The following is a 27,461-nucleotide window of genomic DNA, read 5'->3' as shown; positions in this document are numbered from 1 at the left end:
GGAAGTAATACAGTGTCAGTATTTAACCGGCGTACATTTGTCCTCTACTTATATTTCATGCTGCGCTGTTGGTTTTAGTTCTTATAAAATACGGGGAAAACATTTTATAAATATCCAAGATATGGCAGGTTAGTTATAATGGTTTGAATTTGTTAGAATGGTGTTAAATACATATTTAATTTTCTAAAAACAATGGCATTTTTACTTCCCCTTTTCCTGTAAATCGGGAAATGCTTCGGGCCGTTTATGCACATACCTTACTATGCGGTTTTAAGATAGCGCATTGTCCAAGCCGTAAAAAAAATGTACGTTGACGTATAGCTTACATTAACGTCAATTGGTCTCTAGTGGCTGGTTGTCATTGGCAATCAGGCGCGGATCCAGGGGAGGGGGGTTCCGGGGGTTGGAACTATCAATGCATTTGAATGGGGACATGTATTTGGAACCCCCCTTTTTGTCCTGGGTTAGGAACCCCTCCTTTTTTAAATGGCTGAATACGCCCATGGCAATCATTTCACACCTAACATTGAATGTTACAAGTTCAATAATTAGCTTTTCATTCATATTAAGACAAAAGTAATCAAAACCCATACACTGAAGAAAAAACAAGATAAGCAAAAACAAAACAGACGAACGGACAATCAACAGTTTACAAACCACTTAATCGAAAATTAAAGAATTAGCAATATTAACCATACAAATAGCCGGGAGGCCTAGGTATTGTAAGTAATGGATTCAAACAGATTTTCAGTTGAACTTAATGAGATAAAATAAAAAGATAGAGACTATTGGAAAAGACATATATAGTACTTACATGTAATTTTCATATTACGTCTTGGCTCTAAGAAATGGGGTTCAGCCTCATTGTTAAAGGCGGTGAATAATTGAACTCAGGCATATAGTTTTTTCATTTACATTCATATCACATCTGCCTATTTTTGCATTGGGATTATGTGACTCAGTCTTATATTTTCTGTGAGATTTTTTTATTTTCCTTTTTATAAAATATTTTTTTAAAGCTGTTGTCGGTTTTTCTACGACTTATGGGTTTTCGTTGCTCTAGTTTTCTGCTTTCTCTTTTTATATCTAAAGCACAAAGAGAAGAAGCAAATATAACACGAACAATGTTAATTATTATTATAGTATCGCGTGCAGATGAACTAATACCGCTATAATCCAAGACGTTATAATTATTAATGAGAAATCAAGATTTAAATCGTTTTGTCTAATCATTACAGGTTGTTTTATTCATTATAAATTAGTCTTTAGTTATGAATAACCAATGGACCAACAGAATAAAATACAACTTTAATTATAGAATTATTGGAAAGTTATTGATGTTCGTCGTTTCCTTTGTGACTTTTTGTTGTATCGTCATTTCAATACCAGCAGGAGATGCCTGGTCATTGATCAATAAAGAGTAAAAGTGAAGTGCTCTCCCTTGTCAACCCGGTAATTTTTCTACCTTAGTGAGGGTTTGGATGAACGAGTCTAGGTTTTTCTTGTTTTGTCTTTTACACGTTTTTTCTTTATTTTTGTACATTTCTGTATTCTAACTATTAAGGCACCCAATTATTTTCTGTTCTTTATTTTGCGGTATTGTTTGCCCATTTTTCTTTATTTTTTGTTCATAGATCTCTATTCTGTAAACCACATCCAGACCCTCCTATATAACGGAATCATTGGAAAGTTAATTGAAGGATTGCATTTCCTTATCAAAAATCGTAGAATAGTCATTTCAGTATCAGCAGGAAATAGTGCTGGTCGTTGATCAATAAAAAGTCCTCAATAGATTTAAACAAAAACATTTCCGAACTATCAACAGGGCATTGAATTCACACGGATAAACATGAACAATTTGGGAATGAATTATAAATGATAAATAACATGTACATTGTCTCGGGGTTGCTTTTGTTAAATGGGTTTTTAATGTGCACGTATGCATGTGTTAAATTTTATACAAATTGAACTCTACCGTCGAAACATTGCAGTTGTGTATTTCATGTTTAAAAATTGGACATAAAAATACTCTAAATATAAGGGTAAGTGCATAAAAATAAGTATTAAATAAACTCATCATAGATAACAGCCTTAAATTTGTGTACGCGCCAGGCGCGCAAATCGTCCACACCAAGCTTGAATCAAAAAGGTTAAAAGGGCCAAATGAAATACGAAGTTGAAGGGCATTGAAGACACAAAGTTCTGAAATATTTGGCAAACAACAGCTAAGGCGATCTGATCATGTGGTAGAACGCTGTCATTCTTAGTATTTCGAAAATATTTTTTTTAAAATTGTTGATTTATTATTGTTATGGCCATATCAATGAATATGTATATATATATACAACTCGTCTAAACATATATATATATATATATATATAAGTACGTCTGAGCAAATTTGCAGATCTAACATTGTTGGGTTGATGTATATATATATATACAACTCGTCTAAACATCAACCCAACAATGTTAGATCTGTAAATTTGCTTTCGCAAATTTTTGGTTCTTCCCTCGCCGGGATTCGAACCCATGCTACTGTGATATCGTGACACCAAATCGCCTGCACTGCAGCCGTCCCGCTAGACCACACGACCACCTGGGCTCTCATTATATATATATAAGTACGTCTGAGTCAGTGACAACTCTACAACAGATGTATCCATCGGATCGCCATCAATGATGGTGATACATGGCTGTGTACATAATGTATATACAACTCGTCTAAACATCAACCCAACAATGTTAGATCTGTAAATTTGCTTTCGCATGGGTTCGAATCCCGGCGAGGGAAGAACCAAAAATTTGCGAAAGCAAATTTATATATATATATACACACTGGCACCGATACCATTCACATTTTTTTGTCAGTTAAATTTCAAGAAGAATTCGATTGTTAGTTGGGAATATATATATTGGGAAGACTTTTCCGTCACAGTATTTGTTTTTGAACTTACATTCACCTCGACAGCACAACATGTCGTTTATTGTTTTAAGTCCAATTATTTATAGTTATTTACTGATCTGATCTTTCGTATCAATGTCTGCATCTAACCCCTAGTTGATTTAAACCTTTATTTCTAATTTAAAAAAACACAACAACAAAATTACAAAACAAATACCAGTCTAATCATGGAACGGTACGATAGATTTGCATGTTTTCTGGCGCTCTAATATCCGCCCCTGGATGCTGGTCCGAAACAACAGTTCTTGGGCAGGGGGTCCTTCAAATGAGTAGCTATCACTCAAATCAGGATATTTTTCCTGTGTTATATAAGTTTTTTTGAAATCAATATGACTATTGAAAAAAAATTACATATTATATTTTCTTTTAAATTTTATAGAGAACGCAAATCTGAAGCAGTGTTTTAAATTCTTCTTAATAAAATAATTCAATTTTTTTATTTTATTTGTAAAGCTCCATCCTTAATTATTGTAACGCAGTACCGAGTTATTTGTTCATTTTTATTCAAATGTCAAGCTAATCTGACACAGTTTGTACAATATTTAATGTTATTTTAAACTTATTCCAGTGCATGACCTCAAAATGTGCATAACATTTAGTTTCAAAACTGACACAGCTACTGATTTCATTTCAATAGATGCAATTCAACTACTAAGTCATCAATTTTGAAATTTAAATCCACTTTTTCACATGCAAATTCTAGCTTATAACATGTAGTTTTGACATTTCTCTTACAAATTGGTTATGCCATGACTGCATAATAACAAAAATTATATGTTGTAATACATGTAATAATATAATGGATTTCATGGTGGTTGTATCAAAACGCTTGGTTTTTTGGTGCTGGCTTCTGTTAAGAACCTGCAAATAGTTATTTTTTCTCAAAGCGACTTGAATACACTTAATTAAGCATTGTACGAAATGTCGGGAAGAACAAGCAAGACAAATTTTCAAAAGGTAAAAAATTAAAAATATTATGAAGTATTTAGCACGCGTTAGCATAGCATAGCATGTTACAATAATTTCTAACCACGTTACAATTAAGAATTTTGCAAACAAATCAACCAAATATATTTCAGTTTTATTGTATGATATCAATTATTAATTTATTGTGTGACTTTCTTGTAAATGTAAAGGTATGTATGTAATTTTTAATGTATAATTGTTATCCTCTTGTAGCACCATACGTGTGCCTAAGTTGTAATAAATTGTCTTGTCTTGTCTTGTCTTGTTAAAAGCATATTTTTTTCTCAGCGATTATGACATCCTAGCTAAGATAGTCGTAAGATAGCTTCGATATGCATGCTGATACAATTCGTAAGTCCTTTAAAGTTACATTATCCTAATCTAGTCCCAAGATATATAAGACTTTGGGTCTTAGGACAGATCATATGACAGATCGAAAAACAGGCCCCTGTACTGTTTAATTTGACGTTTTCTAATTTTCCCTAGTCCCACCATACGACTTCGGGGAAAATATTTCCTATTTCAGTTATTTCTGTTATCTTTTAATTACTTGTTTTGCTATTTTTTATTTTCATTTCCGTTTTATGTTTTGCAATCCAAAAAATCTAAATGTCTCCATAACACTCCGTGACATTAAATTTGAAATAATTATTTTTACCGACTTTTTTGCCATGAAATAAAGAAAAATAAGCAAACTTCATAGGCGGATCCAGGGGGCCTGAGGGATCCGCCCCCACCTTCGTGGAACAAATTTGATTGATTATATAGGGAATCACCGAAGCATAACTGAAAAGGGCCCCTTCTTAGTTCAGTCACCCCCCCCCCCCCCCTTTTATGAAAAGTTTTGGATCCGCCACTGAACTTTATATATTAAAGATGTAGGGACAATATAGTATCCTAACCATATTGAAATTTGATATTAAATGATGACCCTTAACCAACAGGAGTTGATTTGTATAACAGCTTTGCTTTAAATAGAATTCTGTTTTTAGGTGAAGAAAGTCACTCTTATTCATATTGTAATAACTTAAATGACAGGGGCCTGATGTGGTTTAAAATCTTGGGAAATAGACTCTACCTTTTCTCTTGGATGAAATTTAAAATTAAAAAAGGCAGGACAGGAGTTTTGAGTAAAAAAAGGCAGGAATTTGTCTAAGCGCCAACAACCCGACCAAAGATCAGAAGGCCACCAATGGGTCTCCAACACAGCAAGCGCACCTGGCTTCAGCTGACCACTAAATAAAATTGTGTACTAGTTCAGTGAAAATAGACGTCAATCTAAACTCCGAAACATATAAATTCATTTGATAAAGAAAACCCCAAAATTAATCTAATCATTAAAAAATTATATGTGCACAATGGCAATGGCAATATATAAACTTATAGTGTGAGTGATAGTTTTGAAAATTCGAATGAAAGGTTAAGGAGAAGCGGATTTGTACTTTGTAGGTGTGGTGTAGTACATGTCAGACTAAACTCATTCCATAGAATCATGAAGAAGTAAATTGAATGAAAGCTGCAAAAATACATTATATGGAAACAGATTCTATATATGATTCACAAAGGTTACATAATGTCGTGCGGTTCAGGAGTATTTGCGGATACAAAAGTGGCACGGACGGACGAACAGACATAAAAATTAACATAATGTCAACTTAACTCTGTCCTTGAATTGAATAGACTTAAACAGATTTAAAACATATAGGATCGTCAATTAAAAAAAAATCTTAAAGTTTGCATATTTGGCTTGAGTTTTTCATTTGTAATGCCCAATTAATTTTGTTCATAAAAGTTGTGGTAAAATATTAACATAAAATGCATGAATAATTCTAATTGACATATATTGAATAGAGACACGTTTGTATTTTAATTTCAAATGATAACATTGTTTGTCGTACATATTTAATTAAAATCTATCTGTTCATATAATTTAACCTCCAATGGGTACATTTTACGCTTAAATAGATCATGATAGTGTATTGATATCTAAACCCGTGAAGATTTACGAGTGTACGTAAATTAAAACTTGTTGACATAAAAAGACTTAATTTGATATATATAAATAATTGCAGCGGCTTACGGCGGCTTACGACGAAGGTAAGACTCGTTTGAGTGCATTTTTTTCTAATCAAAATTTTGTAAACTTTGTGTCGCGTTTGTTGTTGTTTTCGAAACGCTACAAAAGTAGAAACAAACACATCGTTTAACTGACCCTGTGTGAACTTTCAATAATGCATGCACATGTTGTTGGTAAACAGACTTTTTACAAACGTAGAAAAAAATACATCGTTTAATCAGGTTGAAGTTAAAAACAAATATAGCGTTTGTACTAACAAACGACAAATGACAAACTGCAGACGCATTTTCAGCGTGTGCATAGTTTGTCAAAGTTTATGTAAACTTTGCAAACGTATGTTTGAAAAAAATGATCAAAACATGTGCGCGCTTATCGTTTGCGTCGTTTGTGTTAGAAAGAAATGCACTTTAAGTCTTCATATTTGTGATTTGAAGTTTTTCATTTGTAATGCCCAATTAAGGGACATTATATTTTTCGGTCTGTGCATCCGTTTGTTCGTTCATCAGTTCGTTTGTTTGTTCGTCCGTCTGTCCCACTTTAGGTTAAAGTTTTTATGTCAAGGTTGTTTTTGATGAAGTTAAAGTCCAATCAACTTGAATCTTAATACACATGTTCCATATGGTATGATCTTTTCAATAGTAATGCCAAATTTTGACGGTCCACTGAACATAGAAATTGATGGTGCTAGTGGGGCATCCGTGTACTATGGACACATTCTTGTTTCTATTTGAACAAACTTTTAAGTCTATGCACATACAACACGGTATTATGGCTGGTAGATGACTGTTAAACGTCCAGTTGCAAATTTCAAATAGAATGCATATTCAGGACGAGATAATGTGATATGAATATAAAACCTTGCTGTGTGCTCGACCGATACGCTGAGCATGATTTAAAACGTGCTAATTGACAAGGTCTGCGGGAAGAAATGTCACCTTACCCAGAATTTATTGCGCGTATTCCTAAATTTCGCGTGCTAAGCGGAGAAGCATTAAATACCAATGTTCAAGTATTTGGTGTTGACAGTCAGGGGCTCGAATGCAGACTCGGCAGTAAAAGTGGTGCGTGTTTACAAACAAACTGCATAACATTCGACTTAGTTTTAACATTATGTTGTCATATCTTTTTATGTCATGTAACAGAACCACATAGTAGTACCTGTATTGTTCCTTTCTATGTACATGTTAAAAGAGGGTCTGGATTAGAGGGTCCCTTTTATATTTTCGGTAGATTTTATTTTATTTTATTCTTTTTTTCTCTATCATTCATTTTTCTTAAACATTTTTATCCTTTCTTTATATTTAAGCACCCCATTTTTCCTTCGCTTTATTCTTTTGGTCTATTTTTCTTCATTCTTTATATTTGTCGTCCATTTTTTCCTTTTCTGCAAACCTCTACCAGACCCGCATTCAAATCTGATCTACAAACAACATCATCGGTACTAGAAAAAAAACCTTATCTTTTAAGAGAGGTGATCTTAAAATCAATTTTCAAAATGATATGTGTACAGTGAGACAGGAATATGGTGACCTGATAAGACTATTAGTTAATAGAGTTGACCTTTATGACAGGTTTTATACTTATAGTTGTTTTACAGATCCTTAAATCTTTTTTTCTGAGAACTAGGTACACGTTTGACGACAATCTGATTTAGATATAGATCTCTGCGTTTGTTATGCTCGACGAGACAGCTAGTTACAAATGATCTGAATTTGATTCAGATTGCGTTGAAGACAAAAAAAACCTTTTTTTTCTCTCCCGACATTCGCTGTTAAATCGTTACTTTATTTTATAGCCATCCAAAATTCTCTATTCTTTAGATTTTAGTGCTCATTACTTTCTTTATTTCAATTATTCATTACTTTTTCTTTTTGTTCATCTATTTTTTCATCTTTTTCTTTTTCTTTTTTGTTTACATTTCTCTTTTCTATAAATTTCCTCATTTCTCTCACACATAGCGTTTGAAAAACGAAGTAACAAACGACATTTAAAAGCGATATGTTAATTTTACGACTGTCAGTATTCGAACAGGATCCTTTTTAGATTAGTTTCTTGTCTTTCGTTATATATACTTTTGTTTTATGTTGTGTGTTTTTTTAAACTTGATTGTCCTTTTATCGTTTTTAGTTTTTTGCCCTTTTTCGCATTGACGTTGTCATATTCTCTTCGACCTAATGGCTTTTAGTGTCCCCTTATGTATACTTCGAAGTTTATTGAGTTTATTTATAATGCCCTCTTAAAGAAATAAAAAAAATCAAAGTAAAGAATTTTTTTAATTCTGTAATAAAACACGATCTGGATATTTACTGTTCATTCTTTCATAAACTATAATCTCGCTTTAATGAATTTACGGTTCATTGTAATAGATTAAATAGGCGAATAATCTAAGCTGATATATCATTACTAATTAAAACCATTAAATCTAATTATCGTGCAATTATATAACTAAAGAATCCCGAATAAAAATATAATACTAGTTATTATTGGAGAGGAATAAAGTATGCGAGTCTATTACATTTGTTTGGCGATAAAAATTATAAGCCTGGTATAATGTACTTTTTGCGATTTTGTTTCAAGCGGTATTATATCTATTTCTAAATTTAATTGGGCTTATTTTTCTATGTTCGAACAGGAACATATATATTGACATTGTTAGATATACAGTTCCCATGTTCGAACAACAAATCCTTTTCTCAAAATGCTAATAATTATGTATTATTTCCAGATAAACATAGTTATGGACAGCAGATATGCCATCAAAAGAAATCAAATGCGTCAAAGAAGGTTGTCAACTGAACTTGAAAATATTCACTCAAGACTAGAAGGTAGCCTATGTTTGCTTGAACACGAAGTAAAAGAAATAAAAAAAGACCAGGACAAACAAGACGAACCCGATCCGGACTTCGATATTTCGTACTTTAAGAAAAAATCAGAAAATAACAATATGGGTGATTCCAGAAGAAGAGCCAGTAGTTTTAGCATCAGTGAATCTAAAACTAACATTGATGGTCCCCGAAAACCCAATTTACATGAAAGACGAGGGAGTATTTCAAAAATACACAAAGTAGAATCTCCTGTTGCACAATATATTACAAGTCCTTTGGTTCCATCTTATTCTAAAACGAGACGGATGTCTCTCCCATCGAATGTATTTCACTCGCATGAACCTTTCATAGGATTACATGGTTCTACCTCAAACAATCCAGAGGCGAACAAAGGCAGTGATACCAGCTTAAAAGGCAGCCATAGTGATGTCAGAAGGTCACGTGACAGTATAAGATCACGTGATAGTTCACCGGAAATGGAAAAATACGAACGTCAGATGATACGTTTAAAACGCGAGTTAAACCGAAGGATACCAAAAACCATTAAACAATTGTCAAGAATACCACTAACGTCTACCGAGGAGCGCCATATCATAACGTATATAAAAGAGGAAGAACACAAACAAATGACAAATCGGAAAAATGCCGAAATTCTCGAAGGAATTCAAAAGTGCACCTATCTAAGGACGAAAAATCCTACAGAATTGTCGGTTGAGGAAATGTTAGACAGATCACCTGACTAATCAAATAGGTCATAGACTAAAAGTTCTAATCATAGACATCATAATTTATTTTGAATTTCACATTAAGAGATATTTACATATCAACTAACCCGGATCTTGACGTAATGATAGAAATACTGCATTATTAATGGCTTAATGGATAAATATATTTCGGCATAGATGTGCAGACTTAAGAAAGCAATACATTTCCCTGTTGCAAAATAGTTTCCCTTGCATACAGTTGAAGTACTTTAAATAATCATGTAAACAAGTTGTATCTTCAAAGTACTCTTCATTGCAGTAATAATTATTCCGTCATCGTTTTTTGTTTTTTTTAAAGGACGTTAAATGATCACTTGATTTGTAAGTTTAATTTGTTGTTTATAAATCATTTAATGATAAATTATACAAATGAAGGATATTCACAAAATTTTGCTTAATTTCGGGCAAAAATATAACGTTTTGCAAACAACGGTAACTATACCCTTACAAACAACAGCATATTGATGGGTCTTTCAAGTGCTCCACGATACCTCTTTCTAAATTAGTAACATCAATGTTATCAGCAATCAAAGACGCCCTTTAAAGTTATTGTGAAACTGCCTATTCTAGAGATGGCGTGCATCAGATGTGGATACTAAATACTACGAAGATCTTTTAGAGTACATACAATCTAAGGTTCTTTCATCTTGCAATAGTATCTACGCATCTGAAATTTCTACACTTTACACAAGTATTCCCCTTTCCAAACTAAAAGACAAATTGAAAGAGTTGGTATGGTTTTCTTTCATAAAAAATAATGTCCAACGTATACATGGTAGATACAAGTATCTTGTCTTAGGGAGGGATAAATCCTACTTTGTAAAGATCACTTTGATTCAAACGTTTCGTCCTCGATGGTTTTACCAGTCTAGTTGTCATCACTTATATGTAAATTTATTGTTTGTAATAAATACTGATTTTTTTTTTATAACACTTCATGTATTATACCCTCATATATATATTGCCATACCCGTATTTAGCATAATTATTTGGAATGTTGCTGTTTTTGAAGATCGAATTTTTCTATTGATGAGTCTTATGTAGACGAAAGGTGCATTGAAGTTTCGAAGATCTTCAAAGTACAGGCCTGTTACTTTTGTTGAAAAAACAACCAACCTTTGATAAGAAAATGGGGAGTTTTTAATACATTCTTTATAGTAATAAAATTAATTGCATATAACCATTTGTCATATCTGAAGATCTGCATATTGTACAGATTCTCATATCTCTAGTAAATACAGGCATATATTGATAACTCAAATGAAAAAAGTTTAAACACTAATAAAAATACTAGATTTCCAAATACAAGTGGAAAAAATGTGCAATTGCCATATTTCATTGTCCAATGAAATAGCTCTAAAAACTGGAATCTTTTTCTATAAGCATGTATTAATAATTCAATGGGGGAAGATATAAAGACTCTAACAAAAATACTATATACCTAAATACAGGTTACAAAAGATGTAGATTTGTGATATTACATTTTCCAATGACTTAAGGAGGTAGACCTAGGTTAAGGGAAGTAACTCTTAAAATCATCAGTACGTTTATGTCAACCATTTTTAAAAATATATTCTAAGCTTCTAGGTTACATAGATTATTTTCAATCTGTTTCAGGTAAATGCTTAAAATACATTGATGAACTTGACTTTTGCAAACGCTTAACTGATTTAAAGAGTTATCTCCCTGAACCAAGGTCTGCCCCCTTAATCAAATTCAGTGTTTATTATCATCGGTTTCAGTTCCTGTCCTGGATTCCCATTCATATCTTTATCACTCAAATGTACAGCAACGTCCTCTTGTACTGGTTGTGGTATAGTTTTCCATGTCAACATTTTTCTTGTGTAGAAACAGCAATAACATAATATGACAATAACCAGTAAACGTCCTATTAACGAATATCCATGGAGTTTCAGACGAAATACGTCATTGTCATAGAGTGCGCATGATCCACGAACACCACGTGATTCTTTCCATACTAAACAGGTAGAATCAATCAGTCCACCGGAAATAAGCGGTCCTGGAAGCCATCCTTGAATGATATGAATTATATCATGTATATGAATAATATGTTCTTATTGTGTGTTAACATTGTAGGGGCACAGTATAATTATGTTTCCTATCTCTGTAGAGGAAACTGACACGCTTTTGGGGATAAGATAAATTAGGGGGAAAGTAAAAATGTTGTGGTGTGGGTTAAAATGAGCTAAATCGAAGGATCTAAGAGAAAGAGATGAAACATTATAAAAAGTAGGATTAGGTAAAAAAAAAAAGAAATGATAAAGACACATAATATTTCACATCATACAAGGCGCAACCCAAAGTTAACCAATGGTGAACTCTGTAGCACCAATAAAAGTCAGGGGCGAAAGATACAAGAGGGACATTCAAACTGATAAATCGAAAATAATCTGACAACGCCATGCTTTTCTTTAGCAATAACGTCATGCCAACAAGCTATGTGGTACTGCTCTCATAATGATCCCTTTTACAATTCGACCTGACTTTACGTGTAATGTATAAACAAGCAAAACAAGTTGTTATCCGTTGCTTTGACAGGATAGTTGTTGAACAAGAAACAAGAAAGTGTGCTGAGTTATTGTCTGTACTTACCTACTTTGGTCAAGCAAAAAAAATGTATGTGAAGACAAATCGTTATTGTAGGAAAAATGTTTGAAGACCAATAGCTTTTGTCACTTTCTGATGACATAAAGAGTTTATCAATCAAATATTGCGAAAGAAATGACACTTGTCCACAGATTCACTTGAAGATTACTTGTCAAGTGAAATTTTCGTCAGTTTTTTCCCCATCTACAAGTATAATCTCTGTTGTTCTCTGTAGACCTGTGGAAAAATATCATTTATTTGGCAATAACTTTTGGTTATTTCATTGTAAAACTGACTTTTTAATTTTATCAAATTTTAAGTAATATGTACAATCAGATAGTTACCTAGAAGAGAGGTCACAAACGATGAAAGACCCATAGCCAAAGCTTTGTCTTCATTTGGAACACTCCTGTCAAAAAAAGTAATTATATAAGTATAACTGTAGATAAGTATGCCAATAAACATTAACGTCATCTTCATTATAAGTATATGATTATACCAGTAAACGTTATCGTCATTCCAAACACTGTTGTCAAAGAACAATAAGTATATAAAAGTGGGGCGAAAATACCAGAGAAACAGTCAAACTCATAAAGCGAAAATAAACTGACAACGCCATAGTTAAAAATGAAAAGAGACAAACAGACAAATAATAGTACTCAAGAAACAACATAGAAAACTAACGATTGATCAACTCGAACTCCACTAAAAACTGGGTGTGATCTCAGGTGCTCTTGAAGGGTAAGAAGATCCTGCTCCACATGTTGCACCCGTCGTGTTGCTCATGTTATATATTTATACCAGCAAAACATTCACTGGATCTTTATTCCGAACACTCCTGTCAACACAATGGTCAAAGGAACGTAATTTATTATCATACCAGTCAAATATTAATTTTTAATCTTCATTTCGAACACTTCTGCAACAGGAAAGTAAGTATATAATTATGCCAGTGAAGCAGATTCATTTGACATGTTGAATGCATGCCTCTCACACAGGGAAAAAGGGTGTACAGTTTAAACCATAAACTATGTTTATATGTACGAATTATATGAGATAACTTGGTTCACGGCTCTAGAATACACAAGACAATTTCCGCAGATGTCTCAACGAATATCAAAAAAGTGAAATGCGATATGATGGTCAATGAGGCAGGTTTCTATTAGAGGTGCTAGCAGTTATTAACTTATGTATGGCCTTCAACAATGAGCATACCGATTGTTAAGGAAAACAACTCTTCATTCATAAGTTACTCGTTTTATTGAAGTAACAATCGTATGTCAATGTGCATCTACTTCTGCACTCCATGCAAAATGTGAAGGTCAACTGTTTTCATTTTGTAAATATTTGTTTTCAAAAACAACAATCATTTCAATAGTTAATAGTTATCAAAAGATTCCAGGATTGTAATTTAAAACGTCAGACGCGCGTTTCGTCTACCCAAGATTCATCAGTGACGCTCAGATCAAAAAAGTTACTACCAGAAAATGTATTCTTATATTGTTGTCATATAAATTAAAACAAACGATTTCTGAACAAAATGTACAAATAACATAAAAAGATTAGTTAAACTTAATTGAAACTTTTAGCCACAATACTACCACAGCTATAGGTATTCGGTACACAGGAATATCAGCAATTTTTAAACAGTATACCATACTAATATAATGTTGGAATATAGAATTCAGAGTCCTGGGGGAAAATGGGACGAAAAATTCATAATTGGCCATAATGTATAGGCCTATATAGGTTAGCAACCACTTGATAAATAAAATGTGTAACCTATGATAATGTGTAGGAATATACAGGTAAGCGAGAATTTGATAAACTAAGAACTTGTAAACGCTTTACACGATAAATGCTTCACGAAGCTTGCTGCAAAATCACAGAAGTTCTAATTTGAAATTCAAGAAAAAAGTGCGACGTAAATTTAATAAGACGGACAAAATCATTGGCAGGCGAGATTTTAAAAATGAGTATAATTCAGAATACGGTGAAAAGTAAAAATGAAATCACACAAAATAGCATTGCCGTAAATAAAACTTTGAATATTCTTACCGTAATTTAACAATGTATAACGGCATTATCTTAACAGCTGTTAATAAACTGGTAACCACGTTAACACCAATATACCAATATAAGGCATTGCAGTCCGAAACACAGTTTCCAAAGTTTGTTGTTTGCTTGTCATCATCAATGCCCGTACAATTTGTAAACAACTGTAAAAGAGATGACAACGATATTTCTTCTATAAGATAAGAGATAAATTCTGTCTTTATTGGAGAAGGAACTTTTATCTTATTGGATCAAAATTGTTCACAGTGTTGTTGTTTTTTTTTTTGCTCGAGGTAATTGATCCAACAAAGGATTTGTAATTATAAAACAAGTTTTTCATTATCCGTTAACTTTGCGTCCCACTATAAAAATAATGTCCTCCCGCTAATTAGTTCAAAGTTTAAGGACTTTGTTGGGCGAATCTGTGTGTTTTGACATCTGTCGTGTTGAACATGTAAGTTTTAACTGGAGGGGTCGATGCAGTAAGCAATGCATGATATTTAAGGAACACCTGCTGTATCAATTCGTGTAGCAGGCGAACTTTTTCCATATAGGATGTAGTTTTTCATGTAGTGTGGATTTATTTATTTTCGTGGGTACCGATTTTCGTGGATTGACCAAAACTTCGTGGACATTTAAGTTCGTGGTTCTACCAATGTCTGCTTACAAGCCTATGGAAAAATTGTAATTCGTTGAACATCTAAATCTAAATTTAAACATTTAAATTCGTGGGCCACCTGTACCGACGAAATCCACAAAAATTGGCATCCAACGAAAAATAATCAATCCAAAGTAGATAAAACATAAAAAAAAATCGCTAAAAAGACTACGTAGAATTGTGTCTACTAGTGTATCAAATTATAACTATTTGTTCCATTCTATAAAGTTTGACATACCCTTTGTCCTACGCCTGTACAGCCTGCAAAGCATGGAGAGAAATATGTTTGACTGTTTGACCCGCACACAGGAAAGTAACTGTTTTCATTACAGTTACAGTCGTTCACATAGGTTCCATTTGTCATGCTCCCGCTGAATAAAATAACACTTGAAATTTGATATGACTGTCATAGAAGTGAGAGGTTTAGCTAGCTATAAAACCAGATTAAATCTATCATTTTTTTCAGAGAAGAAAATGCTTGTATCACGTCAGGAATATGGCAGTTTGTATCCATTCGTTTGATGTGTTTGAGATTTTAATATTGGCATTTGATTAGGAGCTTTCCGTTTTGAATGTTGCTCGGAGTTCAGTATTTTTGTGATATACTTTTGATTCTAACTCTGTTTCTATTCTATGTTAATTAACCGAATAGGGGTAAATACTTTCTTCCATATCGCAAGGTTTATATATAAACTAAGAAATATCAGATATAGTCATTTCGGGATATTAATACATATACAACTACAGGAACAAAAAAATCCTTTATTCACAATGTTATGTTGGAAGAGTAAGTAATTCTCGCTCATCAGTCTCAGAGAATATCATTTTTCTTGTCTTAAAGTCTATTAAACCTCATCGGAATGGTATTCTTTGTATATATTTTCATTGTTATGAATTGTTCACTTTTTTAAATGTGATTGGTTAAACAAAATAAAGTGAGATCGAAAAAAAAACAACTAGAAAATTGGATTGTGTCTTGTAATCACAGGCATTTTTGTTGCTATTGTTTTCCGCAAAAAGTCTTTTATCTAGATAATATTCAAATGCATTTTTTTTTATTTCTACTGTACGAATAATTTTGCATTTAGCAACGTTAAAATATGTCGTTAACGGTTAATGATGATTCCTTACTGTCGTTCTTGAAACAGAAAAAAAATATTATGGAGCACCGATTGCATTTTTTCTCCTTATTTGAAAGCAATATAAGTAATGACATTTTCATTTTTGAAACTGACTTTATCATCAGCAAGAACTATCTTTAAAAAAGATATCAGACGTATTTAAATTTGAGTATATGTTTAAAACTATCATTCAGAAGCACAATGACTTAATGATGCAGGACCTCAGGATGCTGTTCATAATGGGACAATTCCCAATGTACCAAAAATCGTTGTGTTGGGTTGTTTGATTGTGATATTAGCTGCTGATACATTTGGTGACCATTTTGTACAATGTAATCAATAGTATCTGGTGTAAAAACACGCAGGATTTACTAAACATACGGTAATGAGTGCATGAAGGGCGATTGCAGTGCACTGAAAACCTGCAAAGTTTGACACAATTTGTCCTTGGTGGCAACGCCCGTTCTCTACCTTCATCTTGTGAACAACAATGCTCTAACTATCTAAAAAGCAATGAATTACCAACAACAGAACGTTACAAATTGTTTTGTGAATATTCCGATTATGTTTAAATAAGTGGTTTACCATTTAAATAACGTTTCTCTGTTTGTGTTTAGTATTCTCGGTCCTCGTACCTTTCTGTTTACATTAACCAAAAACACCGCGGAAATCTCACATGAGTAGGTGCGTTCTAAAAGTCATGTACGTTCGTACAATAAAGTTTACATTAAAAATTATATAATTGTCCCTAATAAACAGGTGTCATGGATGCAAAGAGCTATTGGAGAAACAATTATTTTAAAAACATAAATCTTTGTAAGATCTAGTTCAAATATTTATAGTTTTTCACTTGCTTTCCATCATGATATAATTAACTAGACGTTTTTTCAAACACAACCAGATCACCCACCATGACAGCATTTTGTCCAATCACAGAAAGGATTTTCGAGCATGCGTATTCTGTTGCCATAGTTAAGCGTCCTTAAGTTCAAAGGGCACAAACCGAAACTATACCGACTACGTCGGAAAAATAATAAGCGAGCCCTCACGGGCGAGCTTAAATCCAAGCTGATGTAGACAGTATTACAATTAAAATGCCATTATTTTAGAAACTAAAGATAAACTTATTGTTGTTGACCCGATTACTAGTACTTATGTTAAGAAACATTCAATATTCATAGTTAAACTAATCCAATTTAAGATGACAAAAAAATTATAATTATATGAATTTGTTTCTGTCAGTGTTTTACATCTGTTCCTTACAAGATGGTCATTTGTAACTGAGAAATAGAAACAATTTCCGTCATTCGATTTAAAGATATTAATCACTTTTAAATTAACACTACATTATGTATTATTATCCTTTCGTTTGTTAATATCGTCTAAGTCAGACAAATGTACTATTTGTAAAAAGGATTTTTTTTAGCAAACCTCGCCAGATAAATGCTCGGAAAAGCTAAGGCTCAAACACATCAAACGAATTGATAACAACTCAAAGACGAGGAAACTGTTTGAGTGATTTGATCAGAAAATAACATCCTTATGGTAAAAACAAAAAGTATTAAAAAAAAGAACTTCGAGAAAAATTCAACAATAGGAAAAAAATGTCCAAAATACGGGTACAGCAGTCAACATTGTGTTATAATCTTAATCACTATAAAACACTACAAACATGTAACAACGAAACACAAAAAGTCATATGGGCAAAGCACATCTGTAAAAACTTATCATAGCACAATTACGCAATGATTCGATGTATTAATACAGAACCACGTCAAATGAATTTAACCATTAATAGACTTCACAGTAAAAGTAGTGAACTAGTTCTACTACTATTAGACATTTGCGGAAACTAGATCTATACCTATGAATACATTTAGACTTACGATTACAGTTGACGAAAAACAAGGGGTCCTCTCAAAATTAAAAAAAAAATCCCAATTGAAATACATAGTAAAATAAAAAATAATATTTTTATCATGTAAATAAGTCTTTTCGACGACACACAAATGCAGAAACGTATGGTCACAAAAAATGTGAATCCAGGGAAAAGCATATGATCCCGACCGGTTCTCTGTCTTAAAAGACCATTATCATCCGCTTCAATTTGAAGTAACATTTCGGGAGTTTCACTTATAAAAGGAATATTGGTTGCTTGCAAACCAAGTGACCAACACATCTCTCCCAGTCCAAAAGTGTACATCATTGCCTATAATATTTCCCTAATTGTAAAAGATTGGTCGTTGGTCAAGCTAGGACTACCAGGGTTAGAATCAGACGACGAATGAAATGTGTATTACATCTGGTGGAGTCTGCATCAGGGCTGCCATGATGGTTAACCTGTGTTCTTCATAAGGAGGAAAATAAAATAAATGCGTGAAATACACTAATAATATATTCATTTTCCGTATTAATAGTTCCAATCGCTTTAAAAAATCAAACGGTATATTGTGAAAAGGTGTCGTTCGTCTTTTATACGATAACACTTTTGTATCCATAAACAAATGCTCCCTAAACGACTTCAATGGTGAATGTTTGTTTTAACAAAAACGTTTAAATCTTGCCAAATAATATAAACGGTATTTTTCTACTGTTTTTGACGTGTTTTGACGTAAATATAACGCGTTGGCGATTTTTTCTAAATATCAGCTTATAATTTATTCCTAATGAAATATTAAAATATCTCGTTATAAATGATGTGTTATGTGTTTGATTAAGATTCGGATCCACTTAATATTCGTGTGCATTCAAATATTTATACAAGCAAAGTGCATTTAAGTCAAGAATGAAGTAATATAATTTTATGTGATAGCATATTACTACATGTACTAATTTATCATGTTTATATTTAAAGAAATATAAAAAACAATTCATCGTTTAAAAAAATTGTTTGACTTGCAATAAATCTTGAATTGCATGGGTTCACATCCATCCGTGTACTTTTAAAAAAACAACTTGGGTGCTTTGACTTGCAATAAATTTTAATTTGGGTTCACAGACATCCGCGTACTTTAAAAGACAACGTGGGTGCTTTAAGAATAATTAAACGAAATTCTTGGGGATCTATTCTTTGAAATGCTTGATTTAATTTAAAATGTATATATTTAATGTAACTCAAGTTACCTTTATTTTTTTTTTTAAACGATAAAAAGGGGCATTTAGAAACCATAAGTCAGGAAAAAAGACCCCACCGTGGGCAAAATTAAAACGACGAAAATACAAATAAAAGTCCACAAAAACTCCACAAAGAAACATATTGTTCATTTCTCGATAACGATAAAAAAAAATCAACTGATTTTGACGAATCATGATATATGTACATGTTTTCCAATAGACCACTTTCGAGTTCATCCGTCACCGGAAAAAACTCTTCAATTATACGCGCCTTTATCACCGTCATCTGTGCATTTAGGGGCGTCGTCACTTCCTTACAATGTTGAGCGAGTGGTTGGAAAATTATAATTCTATATTGTACGAATTATTCGGCAAATTGAATTCTGAAAATAGACAATCAACACTGCTGTCATTAGGGAATTGTCAGTAAGTACCTACAGAGCAACCATTATTTCTAGTTTATCCTGCACAAAAACGATCACTTAGACGCTTGATGAACGTAAATAGTGCAGGGATACAGGCGAGCCCCTCTATCTGGTAAATGACGTCATAAAGGCGTGCATAATTGACGAGTTTTTGCCGGTGACGGATGAACTCGAAAGTGGTCTATTATTTTAACGGTAACGTTTTAAATTAAATGATTGACACCTCTGACAAATAAGGATAATTTGACAAACCACAATATAAATTGAATCAAGTTGACGCTAACGAGTTGAAAATTACCATTTGGCGCATGACTGTAAAATGCATTTCAACCATCTTGAAAGATTTCAAGGATCATTTATTACAACATGGGCTCGTAAATGTAAAGACGAATATATATATGTTTTATATTTTCATTGCATTGAAAGATATTTGTTGTTTTATATTTCTAATTGATCTCGTTAGGCCGTCATAAAACAATTTATAGTAACATAACTTAATGAAATTCATCAAACTGACAAGTTGTCACAGCTAGCTAAGATGGTAGGTTAGGGGAAACTGAGAAGAAAACAAATCCAGAAAAAAATTATTATATTAAACGTAAGAACCACGAAAAGCCACTGGTCTAACAAGTGTTTCAAACTGGTCCGAGTTGTCTATGCACCACTAGATTCCACCTCAAGCTGCTAAGAAGCCATTTTTTACCGATATTTCGTTGAAATCCCGTTGTTCAACTATAGAAAACATCAGAGGAGTTAGTCTTTGTCTTGAACCGACGGTTTATATTTACACTTTGAAACGACCCAAGATTTAAATGCTACCTGTAAGTGTAATTGTTATCCTAATCGTACTAGGTATAACAGTTTCCGCAAATGTCTATTCGGCACGTAACGATTATTTTGATTTGATAATTCCATGTTTGACGGTCGTAGTAATTTGCATTAACGTTGCCCAATTACAGTCGCCATTTACGGGATATTTGAACGTTTAACTTTAAAGATTTCAGGAGTTTTGCAGAAAAAACAGTCGTTGAGATGATAATTTGAAAAAAAAACAAAAAAAAAAACTATGTACAACATGAATCAATACCCATATTCTGTTGGTCCGACAAATGCTGATTGTTCACAGCCAATAAAAATTCCTGCTGCAAAAACAAAAGTACTTGCTGCTTGGCAAACAAGAAGTGACGTCATAGTTTTGAATGGTGACATGGAGTACTTCCTGCTTACGACCCCTCCAATGAACGTTCCGATACACAATGAAGTTATGGTACAGCCAGCTAACGAAAAATACAAAAAATCTAAGTACGGAATTCAAATAAACCAAAAGCAATATAAAATATAATTAAAAAAAAATCGTACATCGAGCTTATAGTTAGCATGTATAAAATATATGGCAACAAAACATTTTCTTAAAATTCGAAAGACAACTTTGAAGGACGAGTAATTAACTACTACACAACTTTCACAAACACTAACCAAATTTATTATTGGTAAAACTTAATTCATTAAAACAAATTACAGTTATGTACGTTAAAAATGTTCGAATCCAGAAGAACGACTTATATCTTGTGTCTTGTTTGCTAGAACAGAAGTATTCCAAAGCCAGTTCCTTTTTTTACTTTTTTGAAAGAACACGACTGAGTTATCTCCTTTTATATAATTAAAAAATGAATAAATAAACAGCAATTTTTTGTTTGTATTTTGCTGCAGTTGGTGTTACTTGTAATGTTTCATTATATAGATTATTAATGTATTTCTCTGTCCTGACTGTTCTTGCATTTATTTGTACTGTGTTCCTGCCATGTAAATGTTGTTAGTTTAGCTGTATATTTAACATTGCCATCAAGCGCGAGGTTTGGCTAGCCACTAAACCATGTTAAAATCACCATTTTTTTCTTTAAATGTCCTGTATCCAGTCAGGACTATGTCAGTTGTTATCTAATAGTTCATTTCTATATATTTTGCATTGTCGTTAGAATCTTGGTGCTCTTCAGTGTTTCTGTAGTTTAGTTTTTTTTCATCCTATTTTTGATATGTATCCCTTTTGTTTTAGTTTGTAACCTGGGTTTTGTTTTTCTCTCAATCTTTTTTTTTTGTATAGCGGTAAACTACTGGTACCTTCATTTGGATAAGAAAAACCTACCCATAACCAAATTGGATTTCCATGTTGGTAAATGGAACTGGTTTTCATAATATTTTACCAGAAACGTCAAATACGTAGATACTGATAGTAATTGTAAAACAGCTGCAAATAAAGTCAGGCTAAATAAAGGGGAGGAAAATATCCTGCAGATCGCCTTGAAAAGTCCTGTAAAAAAAAATGGATTATAATTTTGAAAATAATCTTAAACAATTTATAATTCAAAGATTACAAAGACCGACCCAATGTATTGCCCAATGAAATTATAAAAACTTCTCTAAACTAACAAAAAACCCATTAAAAAACAACATTAATAAAACCACAAGCACATAAAACAACATCAAATTTTTATTTGACGAAACCTGTTGCTATATTTAAATGAATTATTCAATTAATAGTTTTTTCAAACTTATCTGGTTAATTATGATCATCCTCTATAAGCGTGGTCAAACTTGGAACCAACATTTCATCAGCATTGGTATTGTAAGGTCTTTGATCCTTAGCTCAGAAAAAGAAGAAGTATAGGGGTCAAATGCATCACACGCCGAAGAAATGCAGAAACTGTACAAAATACAGAGGCAGATTGATAAGGAGGAGAGTATAGGACCTGCCCTTTTGTTCACAAAAATATTTTGCCTTAAATTCATCATATTAAATTTCAAATCTCTACGATCGGCGCTAATAACCATTGTTATCACCCTTTGCTCGAACTCTGGATTCCTCCCTTAAATGACATACAGCAGTAAACAAAACAATTCACAAAACATAATGAAACGAGCGGAAAACTTTATCTAGACTCGGGTGCTCTGGGAAGGATGCCGGTATCTGATCAAATAATTCTCGCACGATTTATCATTAACTGGATCTATGTAATTATATATAACTTAATTATATAACAGCATTATCTGTGTACAAGTTTTCTATGTGTAGCATAGATACAATACCTTTTATTTCAGTGTGCAGAAAAGATAACTTTGTTTCTTGTGTTCGTCTTCTATTTTTCAATGCTGATACATTTGTATTTCCCAATAGTTTGCTTGGGAAAAGAAAGATAGGCACCGCTGATAATATGGACATAATTCCAAACACTAAAAATCCTAGCCACCAAGCTCCTATCCAGTTTGGATCACGTGGTTTTATAGGAACATCTATTAGAATGAATATTAAACATCATTACTTTGCTTTTATCATTTTATTTCCAGATATTTATTATTATGTTTTTCTTGCGAAAAAAAGAAAGAAAACAAACATTTTGTTTAAAAAAAAAACTTTTTGCGTATATATAAACAGTTGTACATTTAGCAATTTTCTTCATCTTTAGCTCTATCTGTTAATACAAAGAAGTGGTTTAAGGGTATGACATGATCTGATGATTAACGTAAAAATAATAACTATATAATGAAAACATAAAACAAAAAAGGTACACATACTAACCTTCTAAAGTAACATAGAGGTTACTAAAAACACTTCCAAGTCCAAAAGCTAAGACAGGTCCAAACATTGCTGTAGATGCGATGATACCTATGATTGAATGTATTTGCAAAAGAACGATAAATGAGTCTTAACATTACAACTATTAGCCATTGTTGTGATATTGGGATATATAATATATATATATACATCTACATGGGAAAAAAATATGAAAAATTGAGAAAAACAGATCAAAAAGGAAGGTTAGAAAGACGGGCAATATGAAGAAAAATCAATGATAGCCAAAACAAATAAAGATAAGACAAAACCAGAAGTGGTATGATTGCCAATGTGCCAGCTAACATCAGTTCATAAACATACATGTCGCTATCTATATGTGACAAAACTAACTTAAATCTCTGACAAATTGAAAATATCTAATTTAGCTATACTAAAATAACACATTTCTCTATCTATGTGTATGCATATTTCATCTATTAATATGTAAATGCTTATATATGCATTAATAAACTGCAGTCAAATCTCTAAGGTGCTTATCATATTCTTGCAATTGTAAAAAAAAATATGATTATATACACAAATATCTAGTAATTGGTTTCTGTGTGTACATGGGAGAAAAAACCTTATATCTAATCAGTTGGGACTTCATTTCATTTTTATGCAGCTCAAAACACCATATATGTTTAAAGGGGAATAATCCTTACAGAAATTGATTGTCTCCCATATTACTTTCTCTTCCATGTGCATGCAATAACTGTTCAGTGTTCTATTGTGATGCATTTCATTGATATAACACAAATCATTGAATCATTGTATGACCACAATGGTCCATAATTGGATTAATAAAGTATTCTTATTCTTATTCTTATTCTTATTCTTATACTAAGTGCCATTAGTAACGCAACACCATGTATTCATTTAATAAAATTCAAACCGAAGTTGTCTTATCAATTTTTCAAGACTTCTTATGACATGCAAACAAAGGTCATAAAATATGATGCAGATTTACATTTTTGTCTGTTTTAATCAGTCGCAGATCTCTCAATTGATTAAAAGTCGACGGGAGAAATTATGCATACTGCGACAAACATTCATAAGAATGATAAGTGCACCTTATTCCTTAGGATAGTAAGTGGTTCAAGTATATGGCTGTTGAGATTAATAACTGAATTATTTTCATTGAATAATTTTAGACTAACCAACATAGAATCCTGTTTTTCTTCTGTTTCCATTTTCATCAACATATTCTGCAAGCATCGAGGTTCTTGGTGCTTTTCCGATGCCCTGAAGCATCATTCCCATGCCTATTAAAAACATACTCAAACCTTTCAAATTTCCGTACACTTCTCCCTGGTCACTGCGCATGCTTAGGTGAAACGATTCGTCTTCTGATATATTTAAATGTGGCGCGCAAAGATAACTGGAAAACTTTGATAACTTTGGATTTGAAACATTAAAACGTCCCTGTGATTTCGAAAAGTTATCTGACCTGTCTTTTAACGTTGTTAGAACATAAGGTATGCAGCAGATGAGTGCCGAAATGCCATAAAATGCAGTGGCAATTGAGAGTACTCTAGGAATATGGACTCGACGAGCAATGTATCCAACTATTATAGATGATGTCAGAAATCCTATTTCATCACAACTCATTAAAAATCCGGACTGTTTACTACTTAATTCAAACTGTTTTTCTATTGATGTTACCTGAGAGTTGATGTACATTTGTAATGATGACGTCAGAAGTGCAGTTACGCTGAAAAATGTCGTGAACCATCGAATGGATGCACACGGTTGCAAGATGTTCGGTTTAAATTTCCCTATTCCACAGTCGAATTCCATAATTTTCTGATTTATTTTCTTTGTGTATAGTCTTTAATCCTGAAATTAATCTTTGATTGAAATTAAATCATAGAAAATAACGATTTACAAGTTATTTTTTACAAATAGAAGTATGAAGTGCTTATTAACATTAGATTTAGTTTTTGTATAGTATTATTGTTGTTGTAATTTTGAGAGAAAACAATATTTTTTACATTTAGAAGCGCTTAAAAATTTTAAAAAAATCGGATAGTTTAATTTAGATTTCAGTTTTATGATTATTAGTAATGTGATACCAATGTGACCATACGCCATGTTCTGAAAGACGACTATAATCAGAAAATGTATACCATTGAATAGTTAAGCAATCAAATACCATTAGACGAAGGAGGCTAACGTCGGATTTGTTTGTGCTACTGACACGTGATATCGTCGAGTCTGAATAAATATTGATATGCTTTCTAACAAATGTAGTTAATATATCTGTCAGGTACAGGAAAATTTTACAGGCACTTGCCTCTCAGAAAACTTTTATACCTTTAAGTTTATGACAACTATAATTATTGATATATTAATAACATTGACTCAACCGTAGGACGTTAAGCAACCATTAACCAATCAATCTACCTCAACCTTGATTTCTGACTGAAGAAATAAGATCTAATTCGGGTAAAACCTGTGTGACAACAAGTATTTGTAACAAATATACATATCATAATTGTAAATATTGATACGGGTATTTATATTCTATATTCACTGTGAAGTCCAATTGTAGGTTATTGCGACGCCATTAAGTTCTGCAAGAAAGTTTCATTTAGTAATGCAATTCCGACGTGAAGATTTGTCTTTGATGTGTGTAAATATAAACACCCAACATGGCTATCATGGGAGACTTTGTGTAGAATCCAATTAGACAAGACACAGGTATATATTTATAAATATGGAGCCAGATTGTATTAACTGAAAAATATTCGTACGGACAGATAAGGTCAGTTTGACATTTAAAAGTGTTCAAAATTAGAATTCCATGGTTTTGAAACAGTTCACTGAGGAACTTGAGTTGATTATATGTTACCACACTATCATTATTTATATGCATTCAGTGATACGTAAATGAAACAAATATTGAATAGTATAAGTCCATATAAATAACAAAACAGACAAGAAAAAAATAGTTTCTTTAAAGGGACCAAATTGGAAAGCCTCTGAGAAGGTTAAAGAGCTCATATCAAAAAGTAAGAATGCCTTTTATAGCTGGAAGCAAAATGGAAGACATAAAGAGCAAAATGGAAGACATAAAGAGCAAAACAACAGAGAATACACGGATATGAAAAACTGCAAAAGGGAAAAAAGAAAACAAGTCCGCCAAGAAGATCATCTGGATATCATCTATTAAAAATACCACCAGGTTTCTGCCTGTTTTATATATTTGTATGAAACTGAACTGAATCGTATAGCTTCATTTAAATAAAAAATAAATTCGTACTGTACCTTTTATCTGCATGTAAGTAATCGACGCCGTACTGGATTTCAGATACTAATGCTCACAGACACTTTTTTCCCAGGGTAATTTATGTAGTGTTCATGCACTTAGATCTTATTCAGTAATTTTTTCAGATAAGTAAAGGACAATTTTTTCCATTTTTAGAGTTTGAAAAATGTTTAATCGTGCGTTTAATTGAACTTGAGTACACAGACAGTCGTGTTTATTAATAGTCTAAAATATTACTGCGTGATTTGATATATGCAAAAGATGCACTTTAATTTCATACTTTAAAACGTTGGAAAAAAGTGTGTCAACAGAAACTAAGTTTTGTAAAACATATTCTATTTTGACTTTAAATCTAAACAAACTTTTTATTTTTCAATCACTATATTCACACACCGACACTATTTTAAGGCTAGCTTAGACATGGGGTTCAAACACTAAGGATCTAATTCAATCATATATTTATATATATATATATATCCGATAGGTCCATCGATTTATGAATTTCGAACAGTGGTATACTACTGTTGCATTTATTTAACACGTACGATTATATTTCTAATGGAATAATTTATTTTATCGTTTGAGAAATGGTTTGTCGTGCGTTGTATTTAGAATTGGGTACGCAGACAGTCATGTTTATCATCTTTTCAAAAGATCCCTAAGTGATAAGATTGATATAAAACGAAATAGGTTTCATCTATATTTTGATATATTAAAATAGAACAGCTTTTCACAGATTGATACTCAAGGTTATATTCACATAGACAATATTTTAAGGTTAAAGAACCATTGACAGTTGCGTGCTTAAAACCTATATATATATATATATCTAGTTGAACTGAGAAATTCTATTTAGATTTCGAAAAAATTGTATTATGATAAAGATTATGTCAAATACTATCAAAATGGATTCATTAGAAGAATTTTAAGTTACGCACTCAAATCCAGGACCTCTGTTTGTATATCAATATTCAGCAAAGACTACATTTTGTTTAAATATCATTTG

The 27,461-nt window shown here is 32.3% G+C and overlaps 2 protein-coding genes across 5 annotated transcripts; one reads left to right on the top strand and one right to left on the bottom strand.

Annotated features, from left to right (window-relative positions):
- On the top strand, positions 1-10,525 carry LOC139499087 (uncharacterized). 4 transcript variants are annotated; one of them, XM_071287760.1, is made up of 2 exons: positions 1-128; positions 8,731-9,969. In XM_071287760.1, the coding sequence occupies exon 2, from the start codon at positions 8,743-8,745 to the stop codon at positions 9,571-9,573; it is 831 nt and encodes a 276-aa protein (XP_071143861.1). In that variant the 5' UTR covers positions 1-128; positions 8,731-8,742; the 3' UTR covers positions 9,574-9,969. The 4 variants fall into 4 exon arrangements, with proteins under 4 accessions (XP_071143861.1, XP_071143863.1, XP_071143860.1 ...); XM_071287762.1 differs by lacking the exon at positions 1-128 and adding an exon at positions 1,950-2,042; XM_071287759.1 differs by lacking the exon at positions 1-128 and adding an exon at positions 3,742-3,919 and having other exon boundaries at positions 8,731-10,525.
- Positions 8,730-26,567, bottom strand: LOC139499086 (solute carrier organic anion transporter family member 1B3-like). The gene is made up of 11 exons (XM_071287758.1): positions 26,455-26,567; positions 24,345-25,023; positions 23,149-23,235; positions 22,659-22,862; positions 21,718-21,882; positions 20,662-20,851; positions 15,153-15,285; positions 14,260-14,420; positions 12,546-12,610; positions 11,297-11,626; positions 8,730-11,087 (listed from the first exon to the last, which is right to left on the bottom strand). Exons 2-10 carry the CDS (start codon positions 24,982-24,984, stop codon positions 11,301-11,303), a joined length of 1,971 nt encoding a protein of 656 aa, XP_071143859.1. The 5' UTR covers positions 24,985-25,023; positions 26,455-26,567; the 3' UTR covers positions 8,730-11,087; positions 11,297-11,300.
- Positions 26,568-27,461: the final 894 nt, after the last annotated feature.

The sequence above is a fragment of the Mytilus edulis genome, chromosome 12 (assembly GCF_963676685.1).
Source record: "Mytilus edulis chromosome 12, xbMytEdul2.2, whole genome shotgun sequence".
Taxonomy (NCBI): Eukaryota; Metazoa; Mollusca; class Bivalvia; order Mytilida; family Mytilidae; genus Mytilus; species Mytilus edulis.
Note: the sequence above shows the minus strand (reverse complement) of the source record. Positions and strands in the feature narration are given on the sequence as shown.